The sequence below is a fragment of the Portunus trituberculatus genome, chromosome 50 (assembly GCF_017591435.1).
Source record: "Portunus trituberculatus isolate SZX2019 chromosome 50, ASM1759143v1, whole genome shotgun sequence".
Lineage (NCBI taxonomy): Eukaryota > Metazoa > Arthropoda > Malacostraca > Decapoda > Portunidae > Portunus > Portunus trituberculatus.
In genome coordinates, this window is record NC_059304.1 from 24,640,935 (window position 1) to 24,656,933 (window position 15,999).

A 15,999-nucleotide genomic window follows, 5' to 3' on the forward strand; every position below is an offset into this window, starting at 1 on the left:
TTTATTAACATTCTCTGTTCATTTTATCTTGTGGATTTTATTGAACCAATATGACAATGAGGAAAAGAAATAAAAATCAATTTAAACCTATTCAAAATACTCTCATTTCTGCCATTTATTTTATTAATAAAATAAAAATTAATTATATACTATGAATTTTATTACCTATTTAAAATACTCTAATTTCTGGCATTTAATTTATTAATAAAATATAATCAAATTTGTAATGAAGCATCCACTCATATTCACACTATACGTACTCACACTATTTCGGTATATTTCGGTGTTAAGAGGGAACCTATATTTCGGTGATACTTACTTTCGGTGTATTTCGGTGTATTTCGGTATATTTTGGTGTTAAGAGGGACCCGGAAGACTGTACGTTGTTGTTTGTTATTGTGCTATAAACGATCTTCTCTTCCGTACAGTAACAGTGTAGTTTGTCATGTAAGGAAAGTATGTTTATTTAAAATCTATTTCACTGTTGTGGTGTTTACTTGTAGAAAATAACAAGCGACACTGTAATCCAATGAATTTGACGAAATAAATAAGAAATTATAATTTGTCCCCCTCACATTTAGCATTTTCCTTCAGTTCACAATCTTTGCTGGGTAATGGTGGCTAAAAGTGTTCCTAATATTTAATTAGTTGTTTTGGTAAAATAGATATAGCACAAGAAATTTTTTCCTAGTATACCGAGTTCAATGTTGAAAATTAAGTCAGCTGGTGAATCTTGCATCTACAATGTAGTTGTCGATCAACCTCATTCAACAATAAAATTAATGTATGTATCAATCAATGAATCATTGAAAAATTTCGATTTGATATTTGGAATGGTCCTGACAGATTCTGATGACGCTTTTATACACAGAAGGTTTGTAAAAATAGTCATAACAAGAGCTCTGTACGCTTCACAATATACAAAACTTTATAGGTAAAGAGCCTTGCGCTTGTCGGATGTCTCATCTGAGCGGCCGTGGCGGTGTGTTCCCTGCGCCTGGATTGGCTGCCACCCCGCGCCTCCACCACCGCCCACCAACCACAACAAGAGTCTCATCAACTGATAGAAGAGTCACAAGTGTGTTTTCTTGCGGCAGGGAACCACGACCCACGTGGTGGTCAGCGGAGCGGCTGGTGTGTGCCGTGTCTTGTGTGTCTTACAAAGTGTTGGAGGTGGAGTAGTGAATTGCTGTATTCGGGTTGTGTCTGAGAACAGAATAGCAAGGCGAGGGCGGCCCAGCGCGGCGCGGCAAGGTGGGTTATGGTGCGGCTTGGTGGTGGTAGTGGCGGAGGAGCATGTATGTGTTGTGTGGCTGGTAAACCGCAGTGAATACTACACAAACTCAATGCTTCGGCTTATTTAACTTATTTTTGGTATTACTGCAGAGTTTCACCACAATCAGCTACGTGTTTTTTACCCACCTCAAGAGATAGAGCTCCTGATAACGAGTAATTTGAACCCCACATATACTAGGTGCAAGCTTTTTGAATGGCGACACATATTTTTTTTTTATTTAAGCGTGTTTTGGTGTTTTGGTGATGAGCTGTGACACTTTCCTCCCGCATCAAACCCTGCCGCACACTAATCGTGTCGTGCGCTCGCGGCGGCTAGGCAGGCTCCGTGACATACCATTGTCTGAGCATGCTCCCTACAGGAGCTGCCGATACAAAGGCCTGACCCAGAAGAAATTCTGCGTCACCTGTACCATCAAGATCAAGTTTAAGATGCGCTTAATTGTCTACGCTGATTGGTTTTGTTCTTTGAAACTGAAGCGGCGGCCAATGAAAAAAAAAAAAGCATAATTATTTCCACCAATCACGATGACCCCTGAGGTTAGGTTTAGTTAGGTTAGGTTGGGTTGGGTTAGGTTTTCTTAGGTTAGGTCGTAAATCTTTAGAACAGGACCTCCTCTCTAATCCATGCAATAATAACACAAAATGATGAGTAGTTAATGGAGAACATGTGCCGTGTGGTCTTGTTTGGGGGTCACACACGGTTATGTCACATTGCCTCACTGAAATTAGAGACGTCACTCGGAGTCTAAGTCCAAATAGTAAACATTGCTATTGTCTAGTGTATATATCGGGTTTGTGGGTAATAGGAAGTGACTCTGTTGTTCACATCCTGGGTTTGTGGGTAACTGCTGAATAGGATTCTTATTGTGTCTATAGTTCTTTTGTCCAATGACATGCCACCACCTCTTAACACCACAAGCTGCGCCAATGGGAATTTGCTATATGTATTCGTAGGCGGGGCACAGCTGGGCAGACAGGTGCACAGAGATCTGTGTGTGCAGTTGAACCATGGCCACCAGGGACATTAGTTGTAAAGGTTGCGAATTTGATTACTGGGAAATCATCGCTCCTGCGATGCAAGTCAGTGTACAATCGAGAAGAGGACCAGCCAGGACCTTCATCCTTTCGTTAAGGTATTGTGAGGAGGGGTATTGGTAGAGGTAGGGCATATTGTGTGAAGCCATAAGAGAACTGGTGTGGGGGGGAGGGATACGGTAGGTTAGGTTTATGTTAGGGTTAAGTTAGTGTTGCAGGGGGGGAATCCGGGGGGCTAAGTTAGTTTTATGTTAGGGTTAGGTTAGTGTTGTAGGGGGCGGCTGCGCCCCCACCCCCCGGGTTAGGTCAGGTTATGTTAGGGTAGGTTAGTGTCGTAGGGGGGTGTCCGGGGTGGCACAGCCCCCCCCGGTTAGGCTAGGTTTTTTGTCCTTAGATTTTTTTAGATCGCTATATCTCACCTCTTTTGGCTCCCCCCCCACAAAACCCACGTGCCCCCAAGCTTGTTGGGGGGAAGGGGATAATAGAAAAGAATATGTAAGGAGTTGCTGTTCTATAGATTTACCTTTTCTGGTAGATTTTGGCTTGTTTTTAATTAATTTACCAGTTGTTTTTTTATGCAAATCATAATATGTTTCGGGGCTGTAAAAAAAAAAAATTGGTTGATTTGCGTCAAAAATAAGTGGTATTATGATTAAAAGCAAGCCGAAATCTACCAGAAAAAAATAGTTTCGTTCAGAAAGGGCAAGGTGGTGAAACTCTGTAGGTTTACCTTATTTCTCTTCACAGACCAGCAGTAAGGTGGGTTGTGGTGGTAAGGCATAGATAAGGATTTTAGTTCAGGAAATATTCAAACCGTCAATAATTGTAGTTTTATAGATTTGTATATTTGTAATTAAACCCAGCCATAGTTTATTTTTCTTATAACATGTTTATAATAATATGTGATATGTCCATGTTCCCACACCTCCATCACCCCACCCCCCAAACAAGCTTGGAAGTATGTGGAGAATGGAGATTTTATATAAGGGGCGAGAAATCATCAAAGTATAGGTGTTGAATTGTCTACGAAAGTGGAACGTAACATTGCAAATTCGTCTAACCTAACCCATCATAGCCGGGTGCAGGAGGGGAGTGTAGTCAGATAGCATTCCCAGCGCCCAGGTTGGACATTGAAACAACCCAACTTAAACCTAATCTATCAAGTTCAGGTTCAGGTTGTTGGGAGTGTTGCCTTTGCATCTGCACTTCCGACTCCTTATGTGTCTTTTTGTGTTGCCACTGTTTCCTTTATTTTTCTTTTCCTTATTTTCCAAAACTTGTGTAGGGTATTGTTTATGCTCTATTTTGTTCACAAAAAGAAATATATTAAGTTTTCTTTATTTTTATAGGGTTGTTGTAATGCTGGGTTCTTTTTTCTCTTCTAAATAGGCTAGGCAGTGTAGAATAAAGTGATGCAGGTCTTCATAATTGCTTTCACATATTATACACCCTGTATCCCCATATCTAAATCTCTTCCTGTCCCCCAAATATAAATTATTTTTTCTGCACCTAAATAGGATTACTGATGCTTCTTTGTTATCATACACCTTATCCTGTCTCCCCCCCATCTCTGTTCTCCTCTTTCTGTATACTTCCAAGGTTGTCTTTTCTAACATCTGCTGCTTCCACTGAATTGTCTCCCACATTCAGTTTTTTTCCTTTATTCCTTTATTTGTTATGTCCTTTCCTCTAATTCTGACAGGTTTCCTTTCTAGTAATGCCTCATTTTTCTACTTATTCTTTTCCCCCGTCCTCATCTCTTCCACTATCCTTCCCAGCAAACTGTTACCTTCCTTTCTTAGTATATATTGTAAGTATTTTAGTTTTCCTTCCATTACTCTTGCCTTCATGTTTGAAATTCCTATTTCTCCCCTAAGCACTGCTTATTGTGCACACTTTGGTGCCCCCAATATCTAACAACTCACACTATTTTCTCTGTAGTTTCCTGATTTCTTCCTGAGTTAAATCTACTATACTAGAGCCATAAAACACTGCAGGGAGGGCCACATTTTTTCAAAAGGCTTTTCCTATAACTAGTTTTAAGCGGCTTTTAGCTATGCTTGAATAAGTTAAGTTAGCTAGTTTCCTTGCCTTTTCAATCATGTGTCTTTGGGTTTTGAAGCAGTTTTTATTATTATTCAAGGTTATTTCTAAATATTTGATCTTGCTAACTTGGATACCAGCAATCTCAAAAGGTTTTTCTTTCATATTAAATATAATTATCTTGCTCTTTTCTCTATTAATTTCTAGGCCATTCTCCTTACTGATTTGCATTGTGGTTTGTATCATCCTCAATTCCCTGGTCTACTAGTATACTATCATCAGCAAAGAAAAGTGATTTGATCTTGAAATTCTAATCTTTATAGCTCTATCAATTGCTTCTAGTTTTTCCATTATCTTGTATTTTGTTAATTTGAATATTGTAGTTGAGCCTGTACAGTGTACACCCTTGCCTGATTCCGCTTGTAAGCATCATCTCCACCTCCTCATCTTCTCTCATTTTAACCCTAGTCTTCTCTCCTGAGTACATGTTTGAAAGTCTATGTTATTTGTGGATTTATCTCCTATTTGAGTGTTTGGACTATTTTGTCTCTATGTTGTCAAAAAGCTTTGGCATAATCAGTGGATATTGCTATTAGATTTTTTTTTTTTTTTTTTTTTTTTCCTGTATGTTTTTTCTATATGGTACTTAGTATAAAAAAATTGTTTTCAATTCTCCCACCAGATGTAAATCCTGCCTGAGTGTCCTTTCCCTATTCATTCCTCTCTATTTGCTCTTCTAGGTTTTTCCTTTTCACAGACATTAACAATTTGTATCCTACATTTGCCAACACTATAGATCTTAGTTCATTAACCTTTGATCTTTTTACTTTTGGTATCATAATTGTGGTTGACACTTTTCATTCCTCTGGTACCTTTCCTGATTCTAATACGTGTTTCATTGCCTCAATCAAAATTCCTAACAAAGCTTTGCTCTCCCTAAACACTTTATGTTGTTAATATATGTCTTTATTGTCTGTTTAGCAACAGATGCTATCTCTGCACTACTTACCAACAGATGCAGCTCTTTGTGGTGTTTGAGCATGCCTCTGGCTATGGGCTCTTCAGAGTGCGGGAGTTTGAAGAAGTGGGAGCTTTTCTGCCACAAGTAGAGGAAGCAGTGACACAAGCTGCAAAATTCCAGCAGGTGGTGAAATTGGTGGGCTTCCGTGCCTTCACCTCAGCAGCTCAGGCACTGGAGAACATTAATGCTGTGTCTGAGGGTGAGTTGTTTGTTGTAATTGGTGCCAGTACTTGTCTTGACTCATCATGAAATGGATATTCTCCTTCTCTCTCTTTCTGTGCTGTATATAGTGGTTTGTTGTAAAACATGAAAATAAATTAAAGACTAAGAAGACACCTCTCTTCCCAGGGCTGCTGACAGAGGAGCTGAAGGTTTTCTTAGAGACCAACCTGCCCAAGACGAAGAGCAAAGTGCAGCTTGGTGTGTGTGACTCCAAACTGGGAGCTGCTGTCAATGAAGCGTTGGGCGTGGGTGTCACTCATGTTGGTGTGGTGCCGGAGGTGAGCTTCTCTGCATGTTGTAACGTGTTTATTCTTTGCTTGTAGAATTTGATGATAAAAGTGAAATTGTTACAGTTGTCACAAGGCAGTGAGGCAGAGTAACTTTTCCTTCCATGAAATTTCTCCAGATAATCCGAGGCATTCGCACACACCTCTCCCATTTTGTGAAGGGGCTCAACCTTGCCTCCATGAAGCAGACAGAGCTTGGCCTGGGGCACTCCTACTCCCGTGGCAAGGTCAAGTTTAACATCAACCGTGCTGACAACATGATTATCCAAAGCATTGCTCTTGTTGACCAGCTGGACAAGGACATCAACACCTTTGCCATGAGGATCAAGTAGGTTGTGCTTGCTTTGATGAGTATCAAGTTTTTATAGTTTTCATTGTGTGTAAAGGGAGAAGTTGTGTGTATGTTTTTAGGTACTAGATTGTATTTTCTTTAACATTCATTTCATTTGTATTTTCATGGTTAACTTTCATATCTTTCATATTTTCATGGTTAACATTAATTTTATTTGTGGAATTTTGGAAGTAGGAATAATTAATGGGATTTTACTGATTGGAAGAACTGATATTTTTTCCTTATTTCAGGGAATGGTATTCTTACCACTTTCCCGAGCTGGCCAAGGTGGTGACAGACAACTACCAGTACAGTAAGTGTGCACATTTTATCAAGGACCGCAAAACTCTGAGTGAGGAGTCTTTGCCCAAGCTCGAGGAGATCACCATGGACTCGGCTGTGGCTCAAGCCATCCTGGATGCATCAAGAATGTCCATGGGAATGGACATCTCTCCCATTGACCTCATGAACATAGAGAGGTTTGCCAAGCGTGTCTCCAGCCTCTCTGACTACCGCAAACAGCTGGCACAGTATCTCAAGAAGAAGATGGACTTTGTGGCCCCTAACCTGGCTGTATTGATTGGGGAGGTGGTGGGGGCTCGCCTCATCTCCCATGCCGGTTCCCTCACTAACTTGGCCAAGTACCCAGCCTCCACTGTACAGATCTTGGGAGCAGAGAAGGCACTCTTCCGTGCCATAAAGACACGATCCAACACCCCAAAATATGGCCTTATCTACCACTCCACATTTATTGGGCGAGCTGCTTTGGCCAATAAAGGCCGTATTTCCAGGTACCTGGCCAACAAATGCTCCATGGCCTCCCGCATTGACTGCTTCTCAGGTTTGTTATTTGGTGACCTTATATTCACACACACACACACACACACACACACACACACACACACACACGGTCCCGGTAGCTCAGTGGTTAGAGCGCTGGCTTCACAAGCCAGAGGACTGGGGTTCGATTCCCGGCCGGGTGGAGATATTTGGGTGTGTCTCCTCACGTAGCCCTGTTCACCTAGCAGTGAGTAGGTACGGGATGTAAAAATCGAGGAGTTGTGACCTTGTTGTCCTGGTGTGTGGTGTGTGCCTGGTCTCAGGCCTATCCCAAGATCGGAAATAATGAGCTCTGAGCTCGTTCCGTAGGGTAACGTCTGGCTGTCTCGTCAGAGACTGCAGCAGATCAAACAGTGAATTACACACACACACACACACACACACACACACACACACACACACACACACGGCTCAATGGTAAAGTGGCTGTGTCTGTGTTGGCAGGCCTAGGTTTCAATCTGTGAGGTTTTTCTGCTGATAGTGGGGCAGTTAGTGTCTCTCCTGACCAGGGGACGATGGGGTCAGTCTTACTTGTTGATCAGTAAAGGCATTTTCAGTAGCGGCGCAGCTGGGGGCAAACGGAGGCAAGTTTTCGCAAACACGAGCAAACGCCTTTCCAAAGCGTTTGGTCTTGTTTGGCAAACGCTTTTTAGCCAATCAGCGTTGAGCAACCCCATCAACCTCATGGAATGAGATCAAGAAGGAGTTACATTTCGAATAAAACTGAATAGTAAGACGTATGTTAGGCCATAGAAGTGGGTACTGTAGATGTAGATTTACGTTTACATATTGTGCGGCATACTGGAGAGAACCGATATGAAAAACACGGCGTGAAATAAATGAAGGAGTTGGTGGTAGCTGGTGACATGTCGCATCTATCCGTCCTTGTTGTGGGTGTTATCCAATTCCATACTTCTAGTCATGACTTCGATACAATAATGGAGTTACTTTTCTATTATTAGGTGAAAAAATCATGTTTTTGCAAATCCTTATCATAAAGTAATGAATGATGGTAAAAATAGATTATCTGCTAATTATTGATTTAATTAAATTATATAACACCTTCAAAACAAGCCCGCGTAGATCAAACCACTTCCAGGACTGAAGATCTGTTGTTTTGATGAGTATTGCGCTGGTCGGCCCTCAGCATATACAAATGATGAAACACTGGTGACCTATAATACTCATCATCAAGGAATAAATCTCCAAACTCTTCCACTATGCTGCTGTGTTTACATCTTGACCACAGTGCTGGCTCAGGCGACTGATGTGTACGATAACTTCTCCCAGGGATTGAGATCACAGTGACACGGTTGTCTAGCACCACCGACGGTGTCCTCAGCACTGTCCTGTTCAGCGTGAACTCAAACATGTTTGGCCTTGCGGTTACGCTACTGAAAATGCCTTAATAGTAACCTCTGAGCTCAAACTGACTCGGTGACAGCTGGTGGCTACAGATCCACTCATGATCAGGTCATGGTGAGCACACTCATAAATGTCTCAATAATCCTTGTGACTTCTCAGAACTCAGGTAACATTGCCATTATCATTTTCAGTATCATTAATAAATTTATAAGTAGTTGAACTCATAAATGGTGTACATTATCTGTATTGTCAAGCAGTGTGACTACATGACATCCCTGTCTAACCCCAGAGAGTCTGTCTTCGGTGTTTGGGGAGCACCTTCGGGAACAGGTAGAGGATAGACTTGCCTTCTACGAGACTGGAAATATTCCTCGTAAGAATGCTGAGGTGATGAAGGAAGCCCTAGAGGAACACAATGCAAAGATGAAGGAGGAAAAGAAAACCAAGAAAAGGAAACTGGATGAATCCATCAATGGTAAGCCATGACAGTCATTTTAGCAACCTTTTGTAGGTGTTAAGAGAGAAATTCCTTGATTTCAGATTTAATGCATTAATTAACATGACATTTTCTTTAAAAAAAAAAACTCGCATATACAGATGGATCCAGACTTCATGAAAGCAATGTGTCATCTTTTGTTCATGGTAGCTATTATTGGCTAGAGCTGCCTTTAGAAATGATGGGGCTATGAAGAAACTAAACCTGATTGTGTGTGTATGTGTGTGCAAGAAAGATAAAGGGGAGAGAAGAACTAACATCCACATGTATAGAAGCTGATTAGATAGAGAAATGAGAGAGATTCAGTGCATAAGGAAATAAGAAATATATGCTTAGAGACACTCAATAAAAGTGATAAATTTACAACTAAAGGTACAGCAACCCCTGCTTACTGAACAGGTTACGTTCCAAAAAAACGTTCGTTGTGCGAATTTTCGTTAAGCAAACCCATTATAACAAGTTAGACCCCTGACTTGAACTTCCATTGAGAGTAAAAGCGAGAGTGCATCATAGTATAGTAAAGGTTTAATTAAAGTAAAAATTATGAAGTTAAACATTTAAGCAGTTTAATTTAAGACCGAGTCATTATAATGTACACTAATGTATGTATGTAAGTAACTTCGTAATGTTGATGATCTTAAATTTATGAAGGGAGGGAGAGTGGAGCAGGAAAGACACTACTAGCTGGCAACCTGTGGAATGTAAACAAAGGGTGCATCATTGTACTACATACAGAACTTGTGTACCACATTTCCACAAGGCTTTCCATTTTATCCATTGTAGAGTCACGAGTTCAGGTGGTTCTTTTAGCTTGTAATGAAGATATGGTCTCACCAACCTTAATAGAGTCTGGTGACTTGAAAATTGTAGAGACAGTAGATGGAGTCAAGATGGTGGCAAACAATGCTATTAGTTTTCTCACTCGTGTCTGTGAATAATATCCAACTTCACTTCGAGACTAAGAGACATCCTGGTCTTTTTAGCAACGCTAGGCAACATTGCAGGGCGTTTTGGTGGCATGTTGAGCATGAGATGATGAGCTGGTGCTGGACCCTGTTTTTTTTTTTTTTAACTAAGAGCGGGGAAGGATAGGAAAGTGAGTGGTGCACGTGTGGTCCACGAGAGGTGCTGGTGTATTCAAAAGCATGTCGGCTTGTGTGATACAGCAGGGCTTTCAAACTTGGAAAAAATTACCTGGATAAAATTTCGTTAAAGCAAGTTTGGTGTTCATTATATGAGCAGATGGTAGTAAAAGGAAACATTCGTTGTAACGAAGTTTCGTTGTGTGAATGTTCGTTAAGCGGGGGTTGCCTGTACTCAGTAAAGGTAATGATTTAAAGGCCAAGATATATTTAAATAAAACTTAAGTGAAACATTAATTTCCCTTGACCTTTCCTAATCAGTGTACCAGTCTGTTTGTTGCATATGAAATATGTCAATCCAAATAATTGATGTTTGTGCGTATGTGTTTACCTAGTTGTATATTACAGGGTTCAACCAGGGCTCATAGTGACCTGTCTTCATATCTACTTTTATCTGACTCTTCCTTAAATTTATGCACACTTTCTGCTGTTACAATCTCTTCGCTACATTCGTCTCAGATGTCCATCGTCTTATGTGAAAAACTAAACTATCTAATGTTCCTCAAACATTGACTTTTCGTGATCATATGTGAGTGTCCTCTTGTTCTTTTTTCTCCATCCTCCATCAGTGATAACAGGTCTTGTCTGTCTATCTTTTCCATATGGTTTTCTAACTTGTACATCATTATTAGATCTCTCCTGTCTATCCTTCGAAGTTAGTAGTTCCATTTCCTTCAGTCTTTCTTTATAGGGAAGATTCTTTATTTCTGGCACCATCTTTGTAATGGTCCATTGGATTCTTTCCAGTTTCCTGATGTCCTTTTGCAGGTATGGTGACCACACCACTGCTGCATATTGTAGTCTAGGTCTTATCATAGTGGTTATGATCTTTTACATGATACTTTTATCCATGTAATTGTATGTTGAAGCAAAGAAGCATTTATGTTTCTTTCTGGAGTCAGGGTGTCTAGTATAATCACTTCCAGGTCTTTCTCTTCTCTCCTTTTCATTATCACCTTTTTTCCCCATTTTGTATTCCCATGTAGGTCTTTATTACTCTTACCCATTTCCTGGTATTGAATTCTGATTTCCACTTTTGGCTCCATTCCCAGGTCTTGCCAGTAGCTTTCTGCAATTCCATGCAGTCCTCATTGTTCCTTATTACTCTCATAAGTTTCATATCCTCTTCAAAAAAAATTGTGTAGCTACTCATATCCTCTTGTATAATGTTAATATATGCTTGGAACATAATTTGTGCCTGCACTGAACCCTGTGGCATGTCATTAGTAACTGTGCTCCAACATGATGGGGTGTCTCTTATCATTGTTCTCATTTCCCTTTTTGTTAAATAGTCCATCATCCAATTTAAAATACTTTCCTGTATTCCCTCAGCATGTTCAATTTCCCATAGGGGTCCTCTATGTGGTACTCTGTCAAAAGCTGTTTTAGTATCTAAATTCACTGTGTCATTCCATCCATTTCTCCATTGTACTTCATCTATTACTCTTGTATAAAAGCTTAGTAAATTTGTCATGCATGATCTTCCTTTTCTAAAACCAAATTGTGAGTTATTTATTATTTCATTTTCCTCCAGATATTCTAATCATTTTTCTTTAATTATAATTTCACAGATCTTTCCCACAACACTAGTCAATGACACTGGTCTATAATTTAGGGAGTCTTTTGTATATCAGGACTATATTTACTTTTTTTCCATTCCCTTGGTACATTCCCTTCCATTAGAAAGCTGTTGATCACATCCCAAATTGGTTCCACCAGTTGTGCTTTACATTCTCTCATTGTCCATCTTGGCACTCCATCTGGCACCATTGCTTTTCTTATATCCACTTTTCTAGTAATTCAATAATTTTCTGTTTATGCACCACAACATTACTTAATCCCTCCTTCGTCACTCGGTTGTTTGGTTTTATAAAGTCTCCCTCTTCATTAAATATTGATTTAAAGCTCTCGTTCATAAATTTACTCATTTCTTCCATTGTTTCATATATCTTATATCCCGTAATTAATTTATTGATGGTCTCTGTCATTTTTCCACTTATATAGCTTGTCGTCGTCTTCACATCTCTTCACTACATCTTCAAAATTTCTCTTTCTTCGTTCTTATTCTAATGTATTTGTTTCGTGCCTCTTTTTACTGCTTCTTGTTTTCTTCATTTCGCTGCTTCCTTAATTTTTTTCCAGGCTGCATCCTTACACTTCTTAGCTTTTGTACATGCAGCATTATATCACATGTGTTTGTTCTCTTTTATTCTATTCAGGAACATATCTCAATACCCCCAATTGTACTTGTTTAGGATATTTCATACTCTGAACTGTCTTGCCTTGCATGATTCCCTAACAATCAATCATTAATTTCTTAATCCTTCAAAGTTTGTCTTGGCGTGATTCAATGTGCTTTTTTTGTCACTTATTACATTTCAAAATTTCCTGATCCTCTAATTCATTTTCCAGAACCACATGATCACTTTTTCCCATTGGGTTATGATATATAATGGATGGACAAGGCCTTTATATATATATATATATATATATATATATATATATATATATATATATATATATATATATATATTCTCTTGTTCTTTTTACCAGACCTTCCATTCTTCCAGTTTTATTTCACTTATCCCCTTTTCTGTTTGTACATTAGTGTCTAACTTTTCCTCTAGCCCTTGTATACAGTAATACTCCGCTTAACAAACATTCATCTAACGAATTTCCAGTTTAACGTATTATATAAGTTAGACCATAAAGTCCGCATAACGTACAACCACATCCGTTTTAGTGAATTTTCTGGGTTTGAATTTACCAGGTGAGGGACCGAATGCAGCAGCTTCACTGTGATTGTCTGGCTCCCCTCCTGTCTAGCGCTCCTGGAGCTGGATCCAAGATTCTTTAACAACCTCAGAGCAACTTCCTGCCGCGAAATGGCTTCCATGAATGCTTGGAGGGACGAGGACGAGGTTGCTCTGAGGTTGCTGGGAACACCACCTCTGGAGGTGGTTACTGTCTTGTATATGCATATATGTACACAAAATAACATTTCTATTAGCTTTTTACAAACCGTGTTCCCAAGGAAGGATTGTTTTGTAATGCATAAAGTGAAATCTTACATGGAATACCAAAAAATAAAGCAGAGATGATGAGATTGGCCACAGACGGCGGAGACTCCGGCGACTTGGCCGCTTCTTCTTGTGACCTTTTTAGCTTGGCGTGGTCTTTCACTACGATATTAAATTTGTTTCCACTCCTCTATTGCCTGCTATAATGGATATCATATCCTAGTATTCAATACGCTCATGCCATGAAGATAACCTGGACTCCTTGGCAGTGAGTGATAGTGAATTACTAATGAAATACCACAGTATTTCATTAGTAATTCACTCTCTTGCTTGTCACATTTCTCCCTTAGCTCTAGGTTTTCCACTATCAGCTGATCCTGCTTCTCAAATGCCACAACAATCATCTCCCTCAGACACCTAATTTCTTTTTCCACTGTTATTATCCTTTGCACATTGGTTTTTTCCTTTTTAAAGCCACAAAATTCCAACCTCCCAGCAGTTTTAAACCCATAGGTGTTTCAGTCATTTTGGGTCTTGCTCCCCTGTTTACATTGGTGGCAGCATCATCTATATTCTCATCTTCCATACTTTTTCGGGCTCAACACAAGCAAAGTCCGTATAACTTAAGAGACAGGATCAAAAGTTCAGCCCCCTCTCCCCCTCCAGTACATCACCAGGTTTGCTGGATTACTGAGTCAGCATTATATCCAACGCCGAAGCTTTTGATTACATGTCTGCCTCGGACAGTGTCACAACACATGCACATGTGTGTGTGTGTGTGTGTGTGTGTTTATTAACCTAGTTATATTGTACAGATTTCAAGCAGGGCTCATAGTGTCCTGTCTCCATATCTCCATTTATCTAAGTTTTCCTTAAAGTTATGCACATTATGTGCTGTAACAACTTCATTATCCAATGCATTACATTTTTCACCATTCTGTGTAGAAAACTGTATTTTCCAATATTTTTCACACACTGTCTCATCCTGATCTTTTGTGTCCTCTTGTCCCTCCATCTTCTGTCAACAGCACCAGGTCGTCTTTGTCTATCTTTTCAATATCATTAACTATCTTGTACATTGTTATTAGATCCCCACATTCTCTTCTATCTTGTAAGGTTGACAATCCCATTTCCTTCAGTCATTCTTCATATGTGACATCCTTTAATTCCGGCACCATCTTTGTAGCAAAGATTTGAGTTGATATGTTGCTTTACCTACAAATAAAAGCAGGAAAGCTGCTTCATCAAGTGTTGAGATGGGTGTACATGTGGAACAGAAATGTTATTTATCAATGTTGATGTGAAAGATGAGCCATTGTTTTTTATGAAAATATTAAATTTCCGCAGGTGGTGAAGAAGTGGCTGAGGTACCCAAAAAGAAGAAGAAGAAAGGTGCTGAAAAAGTAACTGTAGTAGCTGAGATTGAGGTGAATGAAGACCCTACTCAGGCAAGTAGTTTTTCATAAAAATGATGGACAGTAATGATTGTTAGAGAATAATGGCACTTACTGTTTGGTGATGGAGATAGGAGTGTGAAGGAAGGAATATGTGGTGCATTGTTTGAGTCATCCCATGCATGCATGTTGCCTGATATATACATTGACTTTTTTCAGTTTGCTTGTTACTGCTATTGTTTAATAAGTAGGAACTGTATGAGATCTTGCACTGTTAACATAATCTTACACACAGAATCTGGAGGATTCAATAAAGAAAAAGAAGAAGAAGAAGAAGCTCCAGCAACAGGCAGATTCAGAGAACCTGAATGTAGAGAAGATGGAGATGGAGGTGGCATCAGAAGTAACAGCAGAGTCTCCCAAAAAGAAGAAGAAGAAGAAGAAGAATATTGAAGAGCAACAGGAAGGGGATGCAGTGGATGTTATCAATGGTGTAGGGGAGGAGATTATTGCACTTGAGGAGACCCCAAAAGTAAAGAAAAAGAAGAAGCATGCAGAGGGTGCCATACAGGAAGAAATTATCCCAAAAGCAGAGGTATCTAAAAAAAAGAAAAAGAGGCAGTCTCTTTAAGAAATTTCATTTTTTCTTTTTTTCTATAACTATTGTTGAAAGTTTATTTACAGTTCTTTATTGCTATTTCATTAGACTTTTAAATATTGTCAGTTTTTTTTATTGCCTTAGCATTTACCATCTTCATTTGTTGAGATAATAGGTATCATTCATTGATCTGCTTATTTTGTGCAGCCTTGCATTGAGCTCAGACAAAGACAAGTACACTGAATGGTGTTCTTGTGTACCTGTTGAGTTTGTACTTTGTTTGATGCTATGTGGGGGAAGTCTTCCTTCTTAGCACCAAAAGTTCCTCTATTCATTTAGGTGTGTAAATTGATATTTGGTTTTAATGTTAAAAATTATGTAAGTAAATACTGGCTGTTTAAGTCAGCAGTGCTTTTGTAAATTATAATGTTTAATTAAGGTAATTATTTTCATTAGTTTGTGACACAATTCATTAGCATGGAACAAGATGATGCATCTGACTACAGGAGCTTGTTAGTGTAATCACATGTAGGGCTGGTGCTACAAATTGTGGGACCCAATTACTAAATTCATATGATCATGTAAAAGTTCAATCCATATTAAACAAAGCATAGATAATTAATTATATATCAAATGAAACCTTAGACTCTTTATTTTCATATGATTAACTTATATATATATATATATATATATATATATATATATATATATATATATATATATATATATATATATATATATATATATATATATATATATATATATATATATATATATATATATATATATATATATATATATATATATATACACACACACACACACACACACACACACACACACACACACACACACACACACACACACACACTTTGTCACCGGAGAAATACATTAACAAGATATTTGGGA

General features: G+C 39.0%; 1 protein-coding gene across 2 annotated transcripts; it reads left to right on the plus strand.

The window, feature by feature from the left end:
* Positions 1-927: 927 nt before the first annotated feature.
* On the plus strand, positions 928-15,729 carry LOC123500083 (nucleolar protein 56-like). Of its 2 annotated transcripts, none has more exons than XM_045248729.1 (8): positions 928-1,134; positions 5,390-5,594; positions 5,744-5,895; positions 6,024-6,232; positions 6,487-7,076; positions 8,730-8,915; positions 14,446-14,546; positions 14,788-15,729. In XM_045248729.1, exons 1-8 carry the CDS (start codon positions 958-960, stop codon positions 15,121-15,123), a joined length of 1,956 nt encoding a protein of 651 aa, XP_045104664.1. In that variant the 5' UTR covers positions 928-957; the 3' UTR covers positions 15,124-15,729. The 2 variants fall into 2 exon arrangements, with proteins under 2 accessions (XP_045104664.1, XP_045104665.1); XM_045248730.1 differs by having other exon boundaries at positions 1,060-1,254.
* Positions 15,730-15,999: the final 270 nt, after the last annotated feature.